Below are 25,840 nucleotides of genomic sequence, written 5' to 3'. Positions count from 1 at the left end.
CTTCGATACGCTACATTGCGTCAATGATTGTAATCTTGGCTACAAGTACTGATACAGTGTGGCGAGCCTCGCAGCGCTCGACGGGGTAAAAATAGCTCCGCGACCATAGACATACATCTTACTTGGTAAGGGCATGCTACTCGACCCTACGAATGGTGCCGATGCCGATTCGTTGGCGTCAAAATTACTTTGATCGACGCTAAGCGTGCTTGCATAGTTAGAAAACGATCGAGATCCAACGTATGAGATGTCGCTAGTGCCGACTCAGAAACAAATATCTGTGTTCATCACACAAAGAAATGTCCTTACCGGAAATCGAACCCAGAACCGTGGCTTAGCAGGCAGGGTCATTAGGTCAGACCGGTCGTAACATATTACATTTTTTAATTATTAAAACACAAAATATCTAAGAGCATTAACCTACGGAGCCTTAAATATAGTATTGCAGCCTATATTTTATGATCTGCCTACTTTACTGGAAAAACGTTTCGCCTCGTTTCCTCCACTTTATAAGTACTATATCAACCATTTTTTTTTCAACTTGCATTATTTGCAGAATACATATATAGCTATCACCTATCGTCGCATCAACTGCAATTAGAAATATGTAGACCGTGGTATTTTTAATTTACTTATTTCGTTTCAATTCTATAGTTTTTCTAATACTTCGTGCGTCAACGCTGGTAGCCGTGCGGTAAGTACGTGCGACTTTCGTTCCGGAGGTCGCGGGTTCGAACCCCGGCTCGCACCAATGAGTTTTTCGGAATTTATGTGCGAAATGTCATTTGATATTTGCCAGTCGCTTTTCGGTGAAGGAAAACATCGTGAGGAAACCGGACTAATTTCAATAAGGTCTAGTTTACCCTTCGGGTTGGAAGGTCAGATGGCAGTCGCTTTCGTAAAAACTAGTGCCTACGCCAAATCTTGGGATAAGTTGTCAAAGCGGACCCCAGGCTCCCTTGAGCCGTGGCAACTGCCGGGATAACGCAAGGAAGATGATGATGATGTGCGTCAACGCTGTAAATTTAACAGACATTTTTTGTACCACACAGTAGCAAACAGGTATTCGACCTTCCCGATGATAAGCAGTTACGTAGACGTCTGCAACGATGTATAAATTCATCTCTACTACCCCTTCTACTAAGTCTGCTAACATCACAATTAACCCGGCAACCTTCAAATGAAGAGTGCCTGTTCACTCATTCTGCCTGCCTGTTCATCTTCTGCGCGAGTACTCACTCATCGTAGGCCACGTCTTTGCCTTTGGCTAGTCTGCGGCCAAGAGTAAGCCCATTTATAATAATAATAAAAAATCTATAGTGTTTCAGTCCGTTAGACCGTTACCTAAGCTATTTAGATAAAATTGAGTATGGAGATAGTAAAACGTTTTAGTTGTTAGGAGGATATGTTGTAAAAGGAGGAAAGTATTTAAGGATACTTGCACAGAAAAAAATGGTTTTTTGAAACAAGAACCAGATGTGTTTCACCTAATATTTCTTGAACTCAAATATATATATCTTGAAATAAGATAATCTCACTAACGTTTCAAAAAATTAAAATTCTTCATATTCAAGATCGAAAATCTTGGATGAAAGCAAATATTATTTGAGTCAAAATTTATATCTCAAATCGAAACTAATTTATTTCTCACCTTAAGAATGATTAAGCAGATTTGATTTAAGAATTAATTCTTGTGCCGATGTAGAGTCAAACTTGGCTCAAGATTACATTCAATTCTCAAATGAACAATTTAAAAGTATTTAAGCAAGTAATATGTTACTTGATAGGAGATATTATTTAGTTCACCCAAGAATTATTGAAATATTCAGCCAAGAATTTAGACATTCTTAAAGCAAATAATATATTTCTTGGTAAAAGATATTACTAATTTCATTCAAGATCTAGTTAAATTTATAATCAAGAATTAGAACAATCTAAAAGCAAGTAATATAATTCTCGGTAGAAGATATTACTAGTTTCATTCAAGATTCAGCTAAATTAACAATCAAGAATTGAAACAATCTAAAAGCAAGTAATATATTTCTTGGTAAAAGATATTACTTGTTTCATTCAAGATCCAGTTAAATTTACAATCAAGAATTAAAACAATCTTAAAGCAAATAATATATTTCTCGATAAAAGATATTACTAGTTTCATTCAAGATTCGGTTAAATTAACAATCAAGAATTAAGACAATCTAAAAGCAAGTAATATATTTCTCGGGAGAAGATATTACTAGTTTCATTCAAGATTCAGTTAAATTAACAACCAAGAATTAAGACAATCTAAAAGCAAGTAATATATTTCTCGGTAAAAGATATTACTAGTTTCATTCAAGATTCAATTAAATTAACAAACAAGAATTTAGACATTCTAAAAGCAAGTAATATGTTTCTCGGTAGAAGATATTACTAGTTTCATTCAAGATTCAGTTAAATTGACAATCAAGAATTAAGACAATCTAAAAGCAAGTAATATATTTCTCGGTAGAAGATATTACTAGTTTCATTCAAGATTCAGTTAAATTAACAACCAATAATTTAGACATTCTAATAGCAAGTAATATATTTCTCGGTAGAAAATATTACTAGTTTTATTCAAGATTCACTTAAATTAACAATCAAAAATTAAGACAATCTAAAAGCAAGTAATATATATTTCTCGGTGAAAGATATTACTAGTTTCATTCAAGATTCAGTTACATTAACAATCAAGAATTAGAAATCCTAAAAGTAAGTACCTAATATATTTCTCGGTAGAAGATATTACTAGTTTCACTCAAGATTCAGTTAAATTAACAATGAAGAATGTATTATAATATAATATGACTAAGGACTATACATTTGTATGATAAGAAGCAAATAATTCCAAATATTGACGAAACATTACAATATTCGTTTGTCACGGGTTTTAGTAATGTTTGCTGGAAAAAGAATTAGTACTGGAAAGAATCGAAGTATCGGGAATTCCCGGTACCACGCAGGTACCGGAATTTTTAGTCCTGGTACTGAAGAGGGTACCGGTACCGCAATCTATATACCTAAATATTGGCTTATAAGCATTGTACAAACTATAGCTAGGATTAAATACTGCATCTGATTGCATGTAATTGTATTGTATAGGTACCTAGTACCTATCTTACGGAAAAATTCGTTTTTGTCTCAAGACAGTCGAAATTTTTGAATCTTGAATCAAGACCTTCGAAAACAAAAGCATTATTGCTCCAAGATATTATTTCTTGCTAGTTCTTGCAACAAAATTTACAAATCTTGTCTCAAGAAATTGCATTTTTTGCTATGAGCAGTGTTGCTGTATTCATTTTTTACCCGATAATCTTGGAAAATGGTTTAGCGAACAATCTCCACACAATACCACGCTTTTGATATGTTTTTGAAATAATTGTAAAAGGCATGAAAAATAAACCATTTTATAAAACAACAAAGGCATAGAGCTACTTAGCGTGTTGTTACTTAGTTTTGCATAGGTACTTATAAATTTCGAAAATTTCTTTAGCGTTTTTCAAAATAATGCGTATTTGGGCCAGAGTAAAATATAGTAGTATTTGCGGCAAAATATAATAAAATCTGTTTTTGTTTTGTATGAAACCAAAAAGTAGGTACGAGTATCTTATTTCAAGGAAACCTTGGGCGATCCCGCCTTCTAACCGTTTGGGCTCTTATTTATTATTATTTGATAGGAGACAAACGAGATGTAAATGAAGAAAAAATGTTTATTTATTAGTTTAGTTTAGACAGTCAAGCAAAACGTGAGAGTAAAAAACCGGCCAAGAGCGTATATATCGGGCCCCGCTCAGTGTAGGGTCCGTAGTTTTCCGTATTTTTCTCCTAAACTACTGAACCTATCAAGTCCAAAACAATTTTCCTAGTAAGTCTTTATAATGTTCTACTTTTGTGATTTTTTTTCAGATTTTTTAAACATATGGTTCAAAAGTTAGAGTTAGATTTCCGAAAATATTAATATTATCAAAAAATAATTTTAGTAAACCCTTATTCATTTTTAAATACCTATCCAACAATATAACGTTGAGGTTGGAATGAAAAAAAAATCAGTCCCCACTTTACACTTTTTATTTTTTCACTTTGTCGGAGTGACTGATATAGGTACATATATTGGTACCAAATTTCAGCTTTCTAGTGCTAACGGACGGACGGACGGACGGACGGACGGACAGACAGACATGGCGAAACTATAAGGGTTCCTAGTTGACTACGGAACCCTAAAAATGGTGGCAAATTTGAAAAATGTATGGGCGCGGGTTTAACGTCCCATGAAAAAATTGAATTTCGCGCGTTTTTTTACTCTCACGATTTGCTACAATTTATTGTATTTTTCGCATAATTTAAAACATGAGTATGAAAAATAACCATACAACGAACAATTGACATTTAGATATAAAAAAGTTAAGCCTTAACGCATTGAATTTTAAGTATAGGTATGTACCTCTACCAAGAAAGACACGTTTCAACTTTCAAATCATACAAGTGCAATCACACACACACGACCGGTCTGGCTCAGTCGGTACTGACCTTGCCTGCTAAGTCACGGTCCTGGGTTCGAATCCCGGTAAAGGCATTTATTTGTGTGATGAGCACAGATATTTGTTCCTGAGTCATGGATGTTTTTCTATGTATATAAGTATGTATTTATCTATTTTAGGATGTATATCGTCGCTTAGCATCCATAGTACAAGCTTTGCTTAGTTTGGGGCTAAGTTGATCTGTGTAAGGTGTCCCCAATATTTATTTATTACATACTGATTATCTATCATGAAGTTATGTTTACTCATAAAAAGTAATATTTCTAAATTAAACATATTTTTGGAGTTTGCTTACAGGTTAAAAATGTCGTTTTTTTATAGAAATGTCAATCATTTGTCGTACCTGCACTTTATTACTATTGATGTATATGTACAGTACATTTAAAAATTTGCAAAAACACAAAGATCTTTGCCTTCCTTAAAAAAAAAACGCCACCTCCAGAAGTAAGGCCGGCAACAGACGAGTCTTAATTTTCATAATCTTAAAAAAAAATTGTATGCAAACTGACACTGACAGATCTGTCAGTGTTAGTTTGAACTGTCAATTTGCATACAATTTTTTTTAAGATTATGAATTTTTAAGACTGTTGCCGGGGTAACTCTTGCATGATTTTATACTTTTGACAAGTAGGAAAATAAAGCACAAAAGGTTAGAAGGCGGGATCGCCCAAGGTTTTCTTGAAATAAGGTACCTATTTTTTGGTTTCATACAAAACAAAAACAGATTTTATTATATCCTGCCTCAAATACGCATTATTTTGAAAAACACTACATGACAACTTTTATTTCTTACATAATTTGCCGTCGAATAGCATTTTTAAAAATAGTTTATCCAAAAAAAGCATCACATGTTGATCCACTGTGCGACGTATCGCGCCGTGCAATAACATTAAGACGTAAAGAGACTTCGTGCCTCTACTCTTTCCCATATTACAGCTTGGCAAAAAAGAGTAGAAATGGAACTAATTTTTTACACCACTTACTGTTTTCATACAAAAGATAGTTGGAATATGCAAGACGTTTTACATAGACAGTGGCGCCCCTATTATTTTCTACTTTTTTTGCCCGACTGTAATATAGACGGTCAAGCAAATATTATGAGAGCAAAATTCAAATTTTCTATGGGACGATATTAATGTATGGGCACATTATTCAAATTTGCCGCCATTTTTTACTCTCATGATTTGCTTGACCGTCTGTAGTTACATTATCTAGGTTATTAACATGACAAGTAAGTGCCTTACTTGTTATGGCTGATGTATTTATTGGGTAAAATAAAAATCTGGTACTGGCAACATTTTCAAGTTGTCATCCAACAAACCAAATGCTAACGGCCGAATGTGATGCTCGTGTGTTCTTTTTCTTTTCGCTCCTTTTTTGCGTCGTTGTCATTGCAGTGAAAGTGTTTCATTTGAAAATTAACTTAGTGATCGCGATCGCAAGTATACCTACTAAAATAATGGAAGAGGATACAGAAAACATATTGGTATCCTGGGATGTGCCGTCAGAAGTCGTCGAGAACTTCAAAAGTAAGTTGTGAATTTTCTAGTATATCGCTGGCAGATCAGAAGGTAGTGGTCAGGGAGCGGTAAAATAGTTTTCAGTACAGATTGTGTTTTTTTTACGCACTAGTGCGAGAAGTGGTTCATTATATGCTAGGTCGAAACTTTGGAGGCTCATCTGTACAAGATATTTGTTAAATGTTAGGTTAAACAAAATTACCTACATCCATTGAGGTAAAATGTACGTTAGTAAATAGTAATTCAATGCATTTGCTTGATATATTTGTATGTTATTAAACTATTAAAAACTTATTATCTCATCAAAACGAGACAATGGGCATTTTGACACATCAATGTAAATAAAAAAAGTTATATTAATACTCGATCAAGTCCCATTTTGGTCAAATAATGTGTGAAAATCGTGAATGTTTAAATCAAAATAACATGACTGTGCTTGATGCAACTGCCATACATCTCCGGGGTCGATCAAGATGTTCATTTGTCTTCTGAAGTGTAACAAATTTAATGTGTAGTTGATCATTTAAAAGTTGTCAAGAGGCTCAACTTTCCATAAAACTAAAGGTTAAGGACAGATTGTTAGTAGGTACATAATTAGTATCATCATCAGTAGTCTATAAACCGCTCACATATCACATATTGTTGGTAACTACGAGTAGATGGGTAGCAGCCTGTTCTATAGTTCTATTTTATGTCAAGTATTTTGAATTTCAAATAGATTTTGTCACCATGTCGCAGTGGAAGACTTTGATTCAGTCTCTCTTCGACCACAACACTTAAGATATTTATTCTTTTTTGATGCATGTTTCGTTCATTTCCCATTTAAATATACATAGGAGAGGTCCTCGATAGCTATCAAATATGCAATTATTTAAGTTAATTTTTTTTACAGAAAATGATATAAGCAAGGAACAGTTCAAATATTTGGTTTCAAATGATACTTACTTGAAAGAGCTTTGCCCACACATTGGGCACCGAATAAAACTAAAAAGTAAACTACAAGATTACTTAGACTCAGTTACTGATACTGAAACTGCATCTTCCTTCAATGCAGATTTAATGGTTATTAAAGCAAACTATCCAGAAGTGATGCAAATTGATCAAGACGAGTCAGTTATTCTAACAGACATTACATTGGATTTGGATTCCTACTTAAATATACCTAGTAGGCTTTCACTGCCAGAATTTGATTTGAAGACTATCCTCCAATCTACTCCACAAGGAAATAGTGTTCTAAATTATTATCAAAAATACAAACAATTGAACTCGCAAAAAAGAAACATCATTGTTGATGTTTTGGTGAAATATCACTACACATTTATTGTTAACAAGTAATTATTGAACCACTTATAATTATGTTTGCCCGTTGTAGAACTGATGTAGTGTTAGTTTTTTATGTAGGCAGATAGATATTTTTGACAAGGGGTTTATTACATGTGGTCATAGGCATAGGTTATCTAATGTTTGCCTGAATTACATTTGCCATAAGTTAAGTTCTTAGCCAGAGCAGCTAAATACTTGTTTTGTTATTTATTTTATTTTGTTACTTCTAGGACACCACAAGTAATTTATCCTATACCTAGTAGTAGGTTAAGTAGCTATAGTAGTATAGTTACCTGTAGAAATTATATATACAGTAATCATCATGTAGTAGTATCCAATGTAGATTAGTGTAATATAAGCTTATATATATATGCCGCTCAAGTACTTAGCTCATGGATTGTAGGAGACCAGACAGCAGTAGTTTCAGGCTTGGTACAGTCACCTGCGATAATATCTTACACAACGAAGGCCTCAAAAATATCTGATACGCTCTTACAATGTCTCATAAGGCAATTTGATGTATTATATCACAAATAAGGTACTAGTGGCAGATATTTTTGCAGCCTTCGTTGCGTAAGATATTACATATTATAGGTTACAGGTGACTGTACTTGCATGTCAATCCAGATGGATTGACGCCTAGTGCAAGTTAAATATTCTTTCGAGTTAAATATTCTTTCACGGGTAGCAAAATTATGCATTTACGTCAAGGGTGGTTGTGATGGTTTTCTGTCTGGTTTCTATAATTAGTATTAATACCTACTTAAATATGAATGAAGATTATCCAAAATATTTTTTTCTCAGCAACATCAAACCAGAAGAGTTCAATTTGCTAGCTGCAAAAATTGTTTCTCTTTTCCCAACTGAAAGTATATATATCTACTATATGAAAGCTGTGCCAACATGCAAATCTGCTTCAAGAAAATATGTGCCCGCTAAAGGCAAATTAGTGGACAAGGTTCGAAATCTCCTGTACATATCAGGAGCAAAGCGCAGGAGCATTAAATCCACTTGCTCTAATAAGGATTCGGATACAGATGTAGAGTCTGTGGAAAATAATCAAGGTAAAATCTATACTTATTCCGTACTAATAGGTAATATAAATGCGAAATTAACTCTTGTCTGTCTGTTGTCTTTCTTCCTTTAGATTTTCACAAAGTATGGTTTCGATACAATTTTAGGGTTCCGTAGTCAACTATCCGTCCGCGGATAATCTCAGTGACCGTTAGCACTAGAAAGCTGAAATTTGGTACCAATATGTATGTATATCAATCACGCCGACAAAGTGGAAATAGTTATTTGTTTTACAAGGGGGCAAAGTTGTTTAACCGCACGTGCCAATATTGATATCCGAGCAAGCGAAAGATTCCAATATTGAACCGCGAGCGTAGCGAGTGGTTCAAAAAGTGGAATCTTGAGCGTTGCGAGGGTTTCAAGGCACGAAGGTTAAACAAACTTTGCCACCGAGTGAAACACAAAATTTTTCACCACACCAACACGAACAAAATACTGACTATAAAACATCAAACTAAATCAAATCCATCAATCTATTCAATATTTATGATTCAAAATCATCATTTGGTAAATTCTACCAGCCAGCTTAAGACATAAAGTTATAATTTGTTTGAAATTACTTTGCACTCTTGTGAATAAAATGCAATTTTGCTATCTGTTTTCGAATAGCAAAGTAAGCCTTTACCATTTGGTGTGGTGAAAAAAATGTTTTATTAGGGTACCCCCTGCATGTAAAGTGGGGACTGGTTTTTTTTTCATTCGAACCCCAACGTGTGATATATTGTAGGATAGGTATTTAAAAATGAATAAGGGTTTAGGTACTCCAATAGTTTTTTGATAATATTAATATTTTCGGAAATAATCGCTCCTAAAGGAAAAAAAAACTGTGTCCCCTCCCCCTAACTTTTGAACATTATGTTTAAAAAAATATGAAAAAGATCACAAAAGTAGAACTTTATAAAGACTTTCTAGGAAAATTGTTTTGAACTTGATAGGTTCAGTAGTTTTTGAGAAAAATACAGAACTACGGAACCCTACACTGAGCGTGGCCCGATACGCTTTCGGCCGGTTTTTTATTTGTTTTATTTCAGAGACTGCCTCAAATGACGACGCTATTTGGCTGAAACATAACAATGAGCCATGGGACCAAGTTTGTGAAAGGTGGAATAACACCTTTGAATTAAGACACAAACAAAAATTTGAAACTGTACATGATTTTCTCGAAACCTGGGCCATTTTAAAAGACGGCAAAGCAGATACTCTGGTAAGACATTCCTAATAAAATAACTAGCCACCTTATATTAATAATAAATTATATACATATTATATAAATAGAATTGATTTTAGTATAAGATTTCTATTACTGGCCATGTTATACTAAAATGAATTCTGTAACCTACGAGTATGACTTACTACACTAAATACATAAAAAATAATATCAAGATAAATGCCATATTTCCTTTAGAACACTTCAAATCATCAATCAAAGTGTCTTATAATTCCCACATTTCCCATACTGATCAGGTGGGAAATCATTTGGAATGATAACTGTGTATTCATATGTAACTCTGTTTCAGATGAAATATACATTACTTAATATACAGGGTGCATTTTGACAGCGGGTCAGTGAGGGCAACTATCAGATCCCGTGGTGCTATTGCTATCTAAGGAGACTATCCCTCGATTTCAAATTGATGGAAATAGTGTTTACAGATTTTGGAAAAAACATACAGGGTGCGAGAAAAAGGTCATTTTTGAGAAACTTTCAAAAGCTTGTATGGGACCAAAAAATATTTCCGTCTAGAAAAGTCACAAATCGCGAAAAACTCTTCCCATACAATTTGTATAAATAATAAATATTATAAAAAAAAATTACACGGTGATTTTTTGATGCCAATCGATTCCATTCTTAATAGTATTAATAGTTTCTAACGGGTCAACTTACGGTAATGTACCAAAAAGCCATAAACCAATACATTTTACTATGGTGAATAAGTAGAAAAAGTTTTCTTTAATTTGTGGCTCTTAAGTACATTATCGCAAGTTGAGCCCTAAGAAACTATCGATACTGAATAGGAATAGAATCGATTGGCATCAAAAAATCAGCATGTAATTTTTTTATATTCATAAAAATGGTATGGGAAAAGTTCTTCGCGATTTGTGACTTTTCTAGCCGGATTTTTTTTAGTCCCTTACAAGCTTTTGATCCTGGATAAGAATTAGATCGATTGGCGTCAGAAAAAATGTTTGTCAAAAATGCCCCTCTTCTCGCACCCTATATGGTTTTTTTTCCAAAATCTGTAAATGCCAATTTGCATCAATTCGAAATCGAGGAAATTCTCCTTAGACCATTTTCGCAAAGGACCACGGGATCTCATGGCTTACTGACCCGCTATCAAAATATACCCTGTATAATTAATAATCCAAAACAAAAACTGAATTAAGTAATATTCATACATACATACATACAATCACGCCTGTTTTCCAGAGGGGTAGGCAGAGATCACGGATTTCCATTTACTACGATCCTGACAAAGCACTTTCGCTTCACACACATTCAATTACGTTTCTCATACACGCGCGCTCGTCGGTTTCGAGTACTTTTGACCTTTATAATATTCCTAGAACCTAAACTACTTACTTATACATAAATTTAACTTAAAAAGTAAAACGTATACAAATATCCCGCTTCCTTCCTTGCCCAAAGGTGCCCACGATGCTTGCGGCAGTTCCGCGTGGGATAGTGATATAATAATTAATACTGTCACTGTTTTGTTATTGTTACAGATACTTATGGATTTTGAGAAACAGTTTAAAGAGAAGTCGCTTAACTTCTTTAAAAACTGGGAACTATTTTTCTCGAAACTTTTGAAGCTTAGAGAAAGTGTCGTGACAAATGATAATGCAAAAGCATTAATTGAAGGATTAGGGAATATCATTGACGATGGTAAGTACCTACTTGTTTACCTATAGAATGTGTTGTAAGACTTGTAAGTACCCAAATCTTGACTGTTTTCCACTCGTATAATGCGAGTATAGTTTATAAGTTTTTATAGTGTCCATATCGGTATATCATCGTCATAGTTTAGTAGATGCATTCATACTTGATCATTTTATAAAATATGTGTAATTTTCATATATATTTCTTTTATTTCAGACAAAAAATTCCGGTGCAGATTTACCTGCTAGGTTTTTTAATACCACCCAAAGGCCGAAAATCTAGGAAAGTCAAGTTCTCAACCACTGAATCAATCCAGGGCTTATTAGTTCAGATAGATGTAAGTATTGTATGCATCCAATCAAAATTTAAGTTTTATTCTCTTTATTTTATTATTAATATACATTTATATTATTACCTATAAAAGTTGTGTAATTGTTCAGTTAATGTTTTACTATTTTACTCTTCGAGTCAAGCGAGTTCAATATATTTCATTTAGTTTTATTGCAAAATAATGTTTCTAGCATTATTTATTTTTTAGCATACGTATATAAAATATATCCACAATCACAATTGATAAGTTTTCAAAATATGTAATTATGCTAAATTGAATTATTTTTGGTAAATATGTTCCATTTAATTTTTCCCACTCAATTTTTATGATAATCATTATTACGTATGTAAACTGTAAGGCATGCAAAGTTGCCAAAGAGCCACCATAATGAAGTTACATTTTACTTAACATTTTTTAGAATTCGTTACTTCTTACTTCTTGAATGAAATACTTTTGAATGAAAATTACAATTAAGGGAAAAATCAAAAAACTTTGTGTACATTAAAATTCCATTTTCTATCTGACTAAGTCTCTGTCTCTTAAAAGGAATCTTCTACTTTTGTAGTGGAGCCTCTGCTGAGCAGTGGGATATTCCTGGGAACTATGGCATTACTTTTAAATTATGTTTTTAATGCAGGACGCCGGAGATATCGACAGCGTAATCGCAGCCCAGAAAGCTAAGGCTGCAGCCCGGAAGGATACCGTTCAACCCTTCGTGCTCATACAAGGACCGCTACAAAACTTCGCCCAGATATACATCGTTATTGATGATATCAAATACCACGTGCATTCAGCTGCAAAGGCGTTCGACTTATTGTTTAAGATTTATCACGTTTTCCACGCCAAGTATCCCCAAGTGTGTGAGCACCTCCACATAATTATTCAAAAAAAGTGTATCAAATCCATACAGCGTATGATACAGTACCACCGTATATAGTTGACGTTTTAAACTTAGATGTGTAAAATTTGGTCTTCGTTTTTTATAAAAGTTCTTGAAATGTAAAAATATACTAAGGTATAGAAATTTCTTTGGTCTTATGTACCCACTTAAAAAGTATTTCATTGTGTAAGGTATTTGCACCATCTACAATTGACGTGATTTGTTCTAAGTTTGTCTTGTAGAGAATACTCTGTGGCGTCAACTACGCCTATCATTCGAAAAAAGTTAAATAAATTCATAAAATGCTTTGTTCCGAGTGCAAACTCGATCTTGGTACTTTTAAAAAATACATTTTACATTTGGAACTTATTCATAAAATAAAAACTAATTATCAATGTCCTATTGAAAATTGCCAGAGAACGTATTGTACAAAGTATTCTTTAAAAGATCATTTGACATTTTTTCATAAATTGTTTGATAATCGCCGACTTGATAGTAAGCCAATAGAAAAAACATCGCATCCGAATTCTCCAATGTGTACTAATATATCGATCAATAAAACTATAACACATGATCCTATAGAGTTAAACAGTTCTACTAAACTTAAATCTAATAGTGAGAACTGTAGCCAAGACAGTGAAAATATAACAATGCAATTTAAAAAAGATCTTCACTTATCTGTTATACTTCTTATATCGAAATTATACAGTAATTTAAACATGCCAAGAAATCAAATACAAAACATAATCGATATTTTTAAAAGTTTCCTTACTGATTCAGTTTCTTACATAGAAAGTCAAATTCCAGTGCTTGGAAATATTAATAGTAATAACATTAGTAACGACATATTGCCAATGAAGAACTTAAGTTTGTGCTTGGACATATTTAAAAACTGTTTTCAAGCAATTGACACCGAACATAGACTAATAAATTTGTTTAATGCGAGTGGTAAGTTAGTTAAACCAATTAAGAAAAAATCGGTGTCTCGAAGGCACCAAAACGAGTAGATTCTAAAGTGATTATGACTTTAAAGGATGAATACGTTCATTTGGTGCCTTTGAGAAATAGTTTAAAGCTGTTTTTAGAATTACCACAAGTCCTGCAGACCATACTAGACTATCAAAGATATCTTAGCAGCACAGAAAATGTATTGCTAAACGTTGTTAATGGGGTATTATGGAAACTAAAAGCTGAACATGAACATTGCTCAGATATTTCTATTCCTATATATATTTACTATGATGATTTCGAAAATGGTAATCCATTAGGCAGTCATGCCGGTAAACATAAAATTGGCGCTGTTTATTGTAGTATTGCGACTATTCCACCGCAGTTTGCTAGTCGCCTGGAAAATATTTTCTTGGCTCTACTTTTTTATTCCAACCAGAGAGTAAATTTTGGCAATAAAGCGGTTTTTCAACCATTACTTGATGAATTGAATTTTTTGGAAAATTGTGGTATAGACATACTCTCTAATAATGAAAAACTAAAAGTAAAATTCTATTTGATTGCTTTATCAGGAGATAATTTAGGGCTTAATTCAATTATGGGTTACATGGAAAGTTTTTCCGCCAGTAATTACTGTAGAATTTGTACTATGAATAAACAAGAATGCCAAACTGCCATTTCAGAAAGTGAAGAAAAAATACGGTCACGAGCTAATTATAACCATTGTTTAGCCAATAACATTGGCGTAAAAGAACTCTGTGTATGGAACAGTCTAGACAGCTTCCATGCTTGTGAAAATACCAGTGTAGACGTCATGCATGATTTATGTGAAGGTGTTCATAGATATAGTATGGCATCAATAATACAATCATTTATAAACAAAAAGGTTTTTACCTTGGACCAATTAAATTCCAGAACGAAATACTTCACATATACTAGATCCGAGCATAATCATCCCCCACCTGTAACTAAGCAGCATTTATGTAATGGTATCATCATGTTTTCAGCGTCGGAGATGTTATGCTTTGTAAGAAATTTCCGTTACTTTGTCGGTGACTTCGTTGACGAAAGAGACGAAGTGTGGAACTACTATTTGCTTTTATTAGAGTTAACAGAAACACTAACCGAACAAACTATCTCCACAGAACACTTAGTTAATTTGAAACATTTGATAAAAGAACATCATAAAATGTATATAGAGCTATTCAAAAGTTCATTGAAACCAAAATACCATTTCTTGGTACATTACCCGGGTGTGATAAATAAATTAGGACCGCCTATATTTTACTCGGCTTTTAAATTTGAAGCTAAACACAAAGAACTAAAAAGAGTATCACGTTCTATAGCGAGTAGGACAGACTTATGCTATTCGATTTCAATACGGTGCCAATTAAAGGACTGCAGCAGGTTTTTAACTAATGGTGGCTTTGAGAACAAAACAAAGTGTGGAAAGTTAAAGCAGTGCGTAAATATTCCGTGTCATTTAAATGGAGATAATTATTTCACGACTGTTACTTTCGAAAATAACGGATATATTTATGATCATATGTCCGTTGTTTTGTACGAATGTAAAGATGACAATCCAATATTCCTCTTAATTAATGATATATTAATCAGGGATAAAGATTTTAAGTCCGTCATCCTTGCGTGTTCTGTGTTGCAAATAATTAATTACAGTACCCATTTAAAGGCATATCAAGTTAACAAAACGAATGAATACAAATACATATCGTTGATTGAATGTTTTGATCAAATGCCAATACCTCTTCGCTCAGTAGGTGGTAATTTATATGTCTCATTTTATAAATAATAATTATACTAAAGTTTAAGTTATCATTAAAAATGTAGGTATTAATTGTGTTGAGAGGACATTTTTAATTATTTGAATTATTTAAATTTTCTGTACGTAGTTAGCTAGTTAGGTGCAGAACTGAACTGATGTTCATTATTTTTACGTGTAAGTGAGTATCTTCAATTAAGACAAATAGAGTAAGATATTGTTTTCTTTAAATCATTTACTATTAGCAAATATTGTAGAGGTACTCTAACAATTACGTAATTCCAAGTCAGAATATCCCTTTTTATCTACTAGGTTATATTTAGTGCTGATTCAATTATTTTGTAGCGTCCTCTTTGGCCGATAGTCCACTATTATATGTTTACCATAGAAATATGATCATAGGCAACATGCCATCCTTTTTCTTCACGTTGGAGAAAAAGGGAGGCATGATCATATTTCTATGCTAAACATATGATAGTGGACTATCGGCCTAAGTTGTATAATTGATTTTATTAAAAACACAATAATATCATCATTATTTTTATTACATATCAATTGGTGTTCAACATATTGCAATTCGTGAAAATAAAGTACCTAAATATAATTCAAGATTGTAAGCTTTTAAAATAAAATAATGAACCATGACATGTAGCTCAAACATATTATGTATAATTTATATGGTGATATAACACTGATAAGTCAAAATGTATTCCGTTCTAAATTCAATCTTAATACTGTATAGTGACACTGATAAGTTCTGAATTTGTAATTACTTTCTTTAACTGGTGCATAAAATAAACGAGAAACTTACATTTCACTTTTATTCCATTATTTCCGAATAGGTAATAAATTTAATGTGTTTTGAAACTAATTTGGCTTGTATAAATTAGACTGGAATACAGATTACTGTCGAAACACATTCATACTTGAAACACACAAGTCTTTTTGTAAAAAGTTAAAGCTTGAATTGATTAGCACTTGTTTTGGTTAAGATAATTCTTCTTGTATAAACATGTTTATTCTAATTGTAAAATAGAACGCATTCTAATAACATACTTACATTAAGCTTTTCTTTTAAGTTTGTATTTCTGGTTCTTCTTGTAAAAGGACACGCACTCCATTAAAATTTAAAGCTCTCCTTTTAAAGTGTAAATTTGTGTATTTATCCTAGTTATAAAATTACCATTTTATTATTGTTTTATTTAGATAGGTAATTTAATCAAGTCATAACTGCCGCAAAGTCTATAATAGTGATGAAATGACCATATTATAAAGGTAAACAATACTAAAGATGTTAAATAGGTAAAAAAATACATCATAATATTTTCATTTACGACATTAAAATGATAAGAATAAAACAAAAATAAAATGGTAAATTTTGTAAACGCGCCAAATACACAAACGTCGGTATAAAAAGTGTCGTGGCTCATGTTGTGCCGTTCTCTAGAATGTTCTCCGTTTTGTATAAGAAACGTTCTCGCTCAAAGAAACGGAGAACATTCTCGAGAACGGCACACCTTATAGTCGTGGTGAAGAAGAGATTTACCTAATTTGAATGGAATATGTTCCATTTTTACGACAAGAATGACACTTTTTATAAAAAGAATTAAACACTCTTAAAAGAAGAGCTTTACTTCATTTGATTGGAATACGTTCCATTTTACAACAAGAATGACACTTTTTATAAGAAGAATTAAACACTCTTAAAAGAAGAGCTTTACTTCATTTGATTGGAATACGTTCCATTTTACGACAAGAATGACACTTTTTGCAAGAAGAATTAAACACTCTTAAAAGAAGAGCTTTACTTCATTTGATTGGAATACGTTCCATGTTACGACAAGAATGACATTTTTTATAAGAAGAATTAAAGACTCTTAAAAGAAGAGCTTTACTTCATTTGATTGGAATACGTTCCATTTTACAACAAGAAAGGAACTTTTTTGCAAGAACAATTAATGCTCTTGAGTAAATTATCTTGGTTACTTAGAACAAGATATTTTCGTTCTTGGGTCAAACAATTTGGCTTTTAAAAAAAGAGCCTTACATCATTTGACCGGAATATGGGCCATTTGACAACAAGAACTAAACGCTCTTGAGTAAATTAACCAGCTATTTAGATCAAGATATTTTCATTCTTGGGTCAAACCATTTAGATTAAAAAATAAGAACTTAACATATTTGGGCAGAATATGGGCCGTTTAACAACAAGAACAAAACGCTCTTGAGTAAATTATATCAGCTATTTAGAACAAGATTTTTTCGTTCTTGGGTCAAAAAATTTAGCTTTTAAAAAAAGAGCTTTACATCATTTGAAGAGAATATGTGCTTTTTTACAATAAGAACTAACACTCTTGAGCCAATTTTTAATATTATTATTGTGAAGTAACACATATTCTCTTCAAATGATGTAAGGCTCTTTTTTAAAAGCTAAATTGTTTGACCCAAGAACGAAAATATCTTGTTTTAAATATGTTCATTCTTGGGTCAAACAATTTAGCTTTTGAAAAAAGAGCCTTACATCATTTGAAGAGAATATGTGCTATTTTACAATAAGAACTAACGCTTTTGAGCCAATTTTTAATACTATTATAAACAAAATACATTCAATCTTCAATTAAGAAAAGGAATAATTATGTCAAAATGCTTTCTCTCTTGAAACAACAGTTATTAGCTTTTAGTGGAAGAGATATTTAAATGTTGATACAAAAAAGTAGTTCTTGGTCTAAGAACTATAATGCGAAACATTTTATATCTTAATCTAAGTAATTCTCCATTTTCCTTATATCGAAATCCCAAAAGATCTTGACTCAAATAATATTACTTGCTTCAAGTAATTTTTTTTTTCTGTGTGTACAACTGTAAGTGCCCATATTTCTCATAATGTCAAAGGTACACTTAACAGCGGTTAATTTTTTACACTTGCGAAATATGTGGCTCTTGTGAAAAAGGGTACAAATCTCGCGGAGCGCAGGTAAAAATGGTATGTCATATATGGCACATACACCCTTTTTCACCTGCGCTTCGCGAGACTTGTACCCTTTTACACTAGAGCCACAGTATTAAAGCTCGAATTTTGTGTATTTAGAGAGATTAATAGAGTATACTAGTCGATGTAAAACTGATAATTATACTTATTCTATTCGTTCTACTTTTTATCAATCGGTTTTAAAAGTCTAATTGGTGCCATCAAATAAGTATACCATTTAAAAGCCAGCGAGGGACGCTAAGTACAAATTTAATAATAGTAAACGTTACAACGTGTATGTGATTAATGCATAAAGTCCTTACTTACAACGAAAAAAGTATCGCTAAATAAACAACTAAAGCAATAACAATAACACTATATCGAAACGTGTTCCTACAACAAAACATAACATTCTGAGCCTTAATTCGCGCAATAAATAATATAGAGCCAGTCTTCACTGCAACTTGAATATAAATCGCCTAATTAAACTTAAACGGCAGGAATATTAACCAAATACAGCGTCGGGAGCAGCAGACAACATTGTAACTCTACAACCATCTACCTATATATATAATTAACTAGATATTTTATTTATATACGACAGATTCTTGTCGGCTTACTGAGTGTGTAATGTAAAATGTTTAACGTTGATCCAAATGCAAGAACCGGTAGGTACACTTGTGTTGCATTGCATTACATTGATAAATGCAAATGTATTATTTAAATACGTACCTACTCTATATTGCAGGTGACTACTTTTGAACCGATCGATTAAACTTAGCGCAAACAGAACGCCAGCAATGAGCGTCGAAGAGGTGTATTCGATTTGCTGTAATGATCCCCGCTCACCTTTCTGTCGCTTACTAATTTTTGGTCACGTGAATGTGAACTTTTTATGGTCGAAACAAAAATGTTTAACTGTATGTCTGGGTAATTTTATACGTTCGAAATGCTGTTGAAAAGGGTTATAATAATTAGTTGCCGGATGTAATAATTTTGTGAAACGATGAAGTAAGTTTATTTTTTAATGACAAGAATTATATTACCATGGTATTGCAAGAAGCTCCCGACAATAGCGACTACTGTATATTATATTTAATAAATATTAACTACTAGGTATTTATAGACATCTTTTAAAATTCGAATATTGAAATACTGTCTATAGCGTAATTTTAAAAAAAATCAGTCGAATAGAGAACCTCCTCCTTTTGTTCTTGGTTAAAAAGCAATTAAGTTTGTTTTCACATATTAATACTATGATAATTTATATAAGTACTTCACACTGACTCCACATTAATAATGTTAACAACAAAGTCTTTTAGCATAATATTAATACAAATGCAAGTACCAAGTATGCAAGGTACCAATACCAATGCAATTTATATACATTCTTTGTAATATAATACGTCTGTTTGTACACGTTTGCATATTTAAATGAGATATTAATTCAGAACGTCTGCAAGTATAAGTGTTAGCATCAGCTATCTCTGGACTAAACTCACTTAGTTAAGCACCTTAATACGAGTGCCCAACACGCTAATGGCTAATAGATAACTTGATTGAAAGTGACATCTACTGGGTCACCGCAGCTTCGGGTTTCATCTGCATTCGCACAGAGTCTTCACCCTGTGTGGCTAATCCATACTAATATTATAAATGGGAAAGTGAGTGTGTCTGTTTGTTTGTCCATCTTTCACGGCAAAACGGAGCGACGACATGACGTGATTTTTTAAGTGAAGATAGTTGAAGGGATGGATGCGAGCGAAGCCGCGGGAAATAGCTAGTTGTTAATAGTGGTGACATGGCAAATGGCATTCATTCTTGGAAAGTGAATAACGCCCCCAAATGTTAACTTACCACGTTTTCTAGTAAGTAACGTATTAAAACTCGTGGTAGCCGCTGGTCCTAGATCTCGCCATGCCTTCTTCTTTTATGCATCTTCAAAGAGACCAATACATAGTAGGTAAGGTCAATACGGATAAGTGTACCATAATCGATCGACGATCGGTCTGGGTTCGAATCCCGGTAAGGGCATTTATTTGTGTGATGAGCACAGATATTTGTTCCTGAGTCATGGATGTTTTCTATGTATATAAGTATGTATTTATCTATTTAAGTATGTATATCGTCGCTTAGCACCCATAGTACAAGCTATGCTTAGTTTGGGGCTAAGTTGATCTGTGTAAGGTGTCCCCCAATATTTATATTTATATTTATATTTATATTTATATTTATATTTATATTTATAAGGAGAAGTGTGTCTGGCCTTCACATTTGACCTTTTTACTCATTGTAACAGGTGTTTTTGTGAGTTCATACTTTTGCTACTTGCCACTCATAATTAGTGGGAAACGTATGATCTCTCAATAAACTCTGTTCATTGGTTTAAACAGGCCAAATGTGAAAGCCAGACACACTTCTCCTTATAACAAACTTATCCATATTGACCTTACTCCACTGCAGAAATTGATGTTGGTATATATAATACCAATAGTGTTAGCATAGGTGACAGCGAATGGTTAAATACTGCGAATTCCTCAATGAATGATTATTTTTCTCTAAACTTGTATTTAATATCGCTATTTCATTCATACATAAGGTAGTATTAACGACAAACTTATTTTACAGTTATGTCAAAGTTTCGTAGTTTAACGATAATCCATTGTAGTTCTTCAGTAGGTACTATCAGCTGCAAAAGTGCTTGGCGAATTTATGAATGAATTCATTCATAATTTCTCCATGCAATTTTTCAGCTCACTGTACCTTGAGGTAAAATATCAGATGATAGTAGATACCTACCCTGATCGCTATGGAGCCTGCAACAATAATCACTAACGATTCCCTGCTTAGTTGGAACCGTTTGGTAGAGCTACTGTGATAGAATTATTTGTTAACATGTATCGACAATAACGACGATATAATTTTATAGGTGTGCAAGGTACTATTGCGATTATGAATTGGTTGGCCATTCTACACAACACACTACACATTATGATTATTTAAATACTCGCGCACTGAAGATGGGGGCGCGCGCTTTTCGCGCATGAACAGAAAATATTAATTAATTTTAGAGATCTGAAATGTGTGTTACTAATGTAACTAAAACATATCTAACAATTTAGTGGTTTAAAGGTACTTACTAAAATATATGTTGCAATAAAGCACAAAATAAAGAAAACCCTGACAAACTCAGTGAGACGCGTAAGTGTATTCAAAACCGGCCGCACCTACGCCCTTCAGTATACACAGTAGTCAGCTACTTAGTGACTGGAACCCCCCTCCCCCCTCCACATTAAAACACGATCTGCGCAATTATCAGCAAACAAAAACATGGATCAGACTGAAAATACGCCAACTACAGATTTAAAAAAACTCACAAGATATAGAATTAAAAAAAGAGCCCCACACTACAACAAATCAATGAAACACATTGCAGTAGCATTGAAAAGTCTATGAAATAATGTCGGGATAATAAAAAGAGGACCTGAAAAAATTTAGCGGTTGGAAATGAACAAGTACAAAGGAAATATGCAACGAATGAGTCGTAAGGTATCAGTTAAAAAAAATGCACCGAAAATCGAAAAAGAAGCTACTAAAGATGGTAACGCAACTATCCGAAACTATTGACTGCAATATGTTTCAAACAAGCGTGACAGACATAATATACGAGTATATGTCATCCACCATGCATAAAAGAAAAGATCCTGATAATGTGCAAACACAACATAGTTAAAGAATCTTAACAATAAATATTGTAAGATAAGGTAACGATCCTCTAGGCATAATATACTCGTAGGTACCGAATTATAGGTATTACCTCCTGGCGCTGATGGTCTAGCACAGCTTCTCCCACGCGAGTCAATACAACTAGCGCGACTTGTAGTATTACGCTAGAGCTCAAGTTATGCTAAACCGCCTGTTACAGAATAAACTATAGTAAATGTCTGATCCAATTGATATTTAAATCTCTCAAAACGGCCACAACAGACATAACAATATTACTTTGTCATCAGCGCATGATTTATCAGCAACGGGTCCGACAAGACGATGAGACGGGGCCGCGGCGGGACGAGTGCGCCTGTCGAACTATGTAAAACCCGCTTTATTTGTCCGACGAACGAGACGACTGACACAATAATGCTCTCAATGAGTCACAATAGCGAATTAAGTATTATTTTAAATTGACGTAATTGAAAAATATGCAGCCGGTCGCGCGCTGGGCTCGTATAAATTGATTCATGTATAATATTACGCAGGGCCGGCGGCCGGCTGGCGGTCACGAAAAGGAATAAAATAGACGTTATTAACTTACAACATTGTATGCCGTTGCTATTGTCTTGCGTATAATAATAATCGTTCTTTTCAATTGAACTCAAATAAGTAATTTCTTGCGGTGGGAAAAATAACATAATTGAACTTACATAAAACAACATGTTTGTTACCGATATACCATTTTTGCTACTTGGTCATTTCTTGCTTAGAATTAAACATGCGTTATACATACGTAGCAAAAACTATATAATACATTTATATAATCACAACCACAGGTATTATTATAAGTAGTAAAGCGGGTGTGACGGGAAAAATAACGCGATTAAACTGAGCAAATGACTATTTGTTTCCTATTAAAGTATTCAAGTGTCCACCACAGCGGGTCAACCTAATCTGCTACTTTGAAATATTATATGCATGGTACTAGTCTTCTTTTGTTGGGTTTGCGTGGCTCATTCAAACAGTTTATTTTATCTCTATAACATGTGTTCCTGCCGGTGAGTAAGGCTGCCAGAGCTCAACGAGGGTGCGGTGCTGATGACGGGAGGACTTAGTTCCGTATATTGTCCTTTAGAGTCGTCGGCAACCCGAACCCTCCTTGGAACTTGTACACTCCTTTTTGCTGTGTACCTAACACAGCAAAAGGGAATGTACAAGTTTTTAATGGGGTGGCAACGCGCATGTGACACTGTTTGCGTTGCATGCGTTCATAGGTTACGGTGACCGCTTTCCATCAGGCGGACCGTATGCTTGTTTGCCACCGACGTAGTATAAAAAAAAAAAAAAACATTATATTATTATCCTAAATTAATTGCCACTAGTACCATTTGTTCGTTTAATAAGTAAAGGTGCAAAAAAATATTGTTTAAAAAAGCTGACGATAAGAATAATAATTAATTCGTTTAATTTAAAATTTTAAATCTGGCTTATTTGGTTTTTAAATTCCAAGAAACAAAACTTGGAATTTAAAACCAAATACTCGTAACTAGATTCATTTTGTCACACTAATAGTTTCCATATGTACACCTAATCTGGAATACTAGAGTAGAGACCTATGAGAGGAACCGTAATCCCGAATTACATGAACTAAGGAGGTGCATTGGGGTTGCAATATCGTACGTGTGTGGGCACTGAAAGGGCAACAGATGGGGGCAGTTCGATGACTTTCGCCGAAGAGTAACGGGCAGAGGCTAATTTATTTAAAATATTCGTTAACTCCCGCGCAAATGTTCTGCCTGACTGTGCCATCTATCGGTTTAGCTAGTAATTGGGGTTAAAACATGACACATTATTTTCGCAACTTTTTTCCGTGATCCGATTCATGGCCTTGGTTTTGATTAATCACAACGATATCTTGTATTGAACTTGAATTTATGTGTGCAGCAGAGCACGTTAAGCAAAAAAAGGGATAATATTTAGTTACAAATGCAATACAAACTCGTAGGTAACATATACAATTTTCATATTAATTATTTATATTGTGTTTAAGGTTTATGCGTCGTTGGACTAAAAGTAAATATGGCGATGTATAAAAATGTCTACTTGCATAAGTTCGTGCGTATATAATTTCGACGAAGTATAAAAATGTCCACCTGTATATTAGACCAAATATAAATATGTTGCGGCACTAGACTAAAAGTAAATATGACGATGTATAAAAATGTCCACTTACATAAATTCGGGCGTATATAATTTTGACGAAGTATAAAAATGTGCATCTGTATATTAGAACAAATATAAATATGTTGCGACACTAAAAGTAAATATGGCGATGTATTTTAAAATTACTCTTTGTTATATTTATTATGAGAAACGAAAATGTATGTATGTAAAATTTATTAAGGAATAAATGGCTAAAATTATAACAATAATCGCTTTCTCAAGAAGGTCGTCCGCAGGCAGTGAGCCAAGATTAGATAGTTTGTAGAACCTGTCAACTTGGTGAAATAGGGGCCTGGACCTATGTAAAGAAAGTAGTCACTTTTATATTCCGACTTGATAAGACTTAGACATTTGTATACTTTGAAAGTAGTCATTTTTATATTCCGACTTGATAAGACTTAAACATTTTGAAGTATTGGCTTTCTAATACTCGGACCAATTTTTATTTTATATGTAGACATTTTTATACATCGCCATATTTACTTTTAGTCCAACGACGCATAAACCAATTGTAATTAGGTACTTGTTGGGTGCGTAACGTATGAACGCAATCATCGTAACTCATCCCGCACTGGTTTTTAGTGAATTAGTAAATACTGTATACGATAAAAGCCGGTTATGCATGATATGGCATGATTCCCTAACGCATTTTTAAAGCAATTTTCTATTTTAAATAATTGGTAAATATAAATATAATAATAGTTATAAAGCATGAGTATGTGTGAAGTTCCCGAAATAACGAATACGTTTTATTTCTTGTCCAGTATTTTTGATAATCTTCGATGGCTCGCTTTCGAAATAAGCCATTATATGTTGGACACATTAGAATGTAATTTTATCAACAAAAAAAAACGTATGAAAGTCATTTCGAGTTCCGGTAGTTAGGAAGACTTTCTACTCAAACCACTGAATGTTTTAGTGGGCGATTTTTTTGCCAAAAAGTCGAATTCACCAAAGTTAAAAACAGTGAAAAAAAGTAATTGGTATTGTGATTTTAGGATGTCTTAACTTAACCTATTGGATCTTAGATAATGTAATATTTTTAACTGGAAAACTAGTAGATAAAGACTGCTAGAAGACACTGGACAAAAAAAATATTGGCACCATAAATGCACACATATTTGATGGTAGAATTCATAGACGACATGAAAAGTCATGCTTGAAAATTTAAATTACCCGTGCTAATTGATTTACCAAAGACATATTAGTATGTAATATTATTAATGGGAAAGTGTGTGTGTCTGTTTGTTAGTCCGTCTTTCACGGCAAAACGGAGCGACGAATTGACGTGATTTTTTAAGTGGAGATAGTTGAAGGGATGGAGAGTGACATAGGCTACTTTTTGTCTCTTTCTAACGCGAGCGAAGCCGCGGGCAAAAGCTAGTTAGTATATAAATAGTTAGTATTAGTACTTGACGTGTAAGAACTTACGAGTAGGTACTGTCATTAATAGGACAACAGGTGAAGCATAATACGTTCTTACAACATACTGACATTAACTTCTCCAGAAACGTCATTGCGCAGGTGAAATAAAGTATAATCAAAAAGGTAGACCATATTCCATTAATTTACTCGTAATTTATAAGTATCAATATTATTATGAGTCATTTTTGTGAACCTATCGAATAAGTCTGTATTTATT

The 25,840-nt window shown here is 33.3% G+C and overlaps 2 protein-coding genes and 1 long non-coding RNA gene across 4 annotated transcripts in view; 2 read left to right on the top strand and 1 right to left on the bottom strand.

Moving 5' to 3' along the window:
• Positions 1-25,840, bottom strand: part of LOC125241398 (protein bric-a-brac 1-like) — a 312,087-nt gene that overhangs the window by 185,707 nt on the left and 100,540 nt on the right. The window lies entirely within an intron of this gene.
• LOC125241399 lies at positions 5,097-10,117 on the top strand. Its single transcript, XM_048149865.1, has 4 exons — positions 5,097-6,088; positions 8,207-8,466; positions 9,508-9,680; positions 9,994-10,117. The coding sequence occupies exons 2-4, from the start codon at positions 8,289-8,291 to the stop codon at positions 10,030-10,032; spliced, it is 390 nt and encodes a 129-aa protein (XP_048005822.1). The 5' UTR covers positions 5,097-6,088; positions 8,207-8,288; the 3' UTR covers positions 10,033-10,117.
• On the top strand, positions 11,217-13,539 carry LOC125241400. The gene is made up of 3 exons (XR_007178740.1): positions 11,217-11,363; positions 11,574-11,694; positions 12,326-13,539. It is a non-coding gene; the product is annotated as an uncharacterized LOC125241400 (long non-coding RNA).

This window comes from Leguminivora glycinivorella, chromosome Z (assembly GCF_023078275.1).
Source record: "Leguminivora glycinivorella isolate SPB_JAAS2020 chromosome Z, LegGlyc_1.1, whole genome shotgun sequence".
Taxonomy (NCBI): domain Eukaryota; kingdom Metazoa; phylum Arthropoda; class Insecta; order Lepidoptera; family Tortricidae; genus Leguminivora; species Leguminivora glycinivorella.
The sequence above is the reverse complement of the archived record's forward strand: the minus strand, read 5'-3'. Positions and strand labels throughout refer to the sequence as shown.

Excerpts from the sequence above, each read along its gene's own strand:
- LOC125241399 (XM_048149865.1), top strand. The coding sequence starts at position 8,289 with ATGAAAGCTGTGCCAACATGCAAATCTGCTTCAAGAAAATATGTGCCC. Across the intron at positions 8,467-9,507 it reads GTCTGTGGAAAATAATCAAG|AGACTGCCTCAAATGACGAC; the intron begins GTAAAATCTATA and ends GTTTTATTTCAG. Across the intron at positions 9,681-9,993 it reads ACGGCAAAGCAGATACTCTG|ATGAAATATACATTACTTAA; the intron begins GTAAGACATTCC and ends ACTCTGTTTCAG.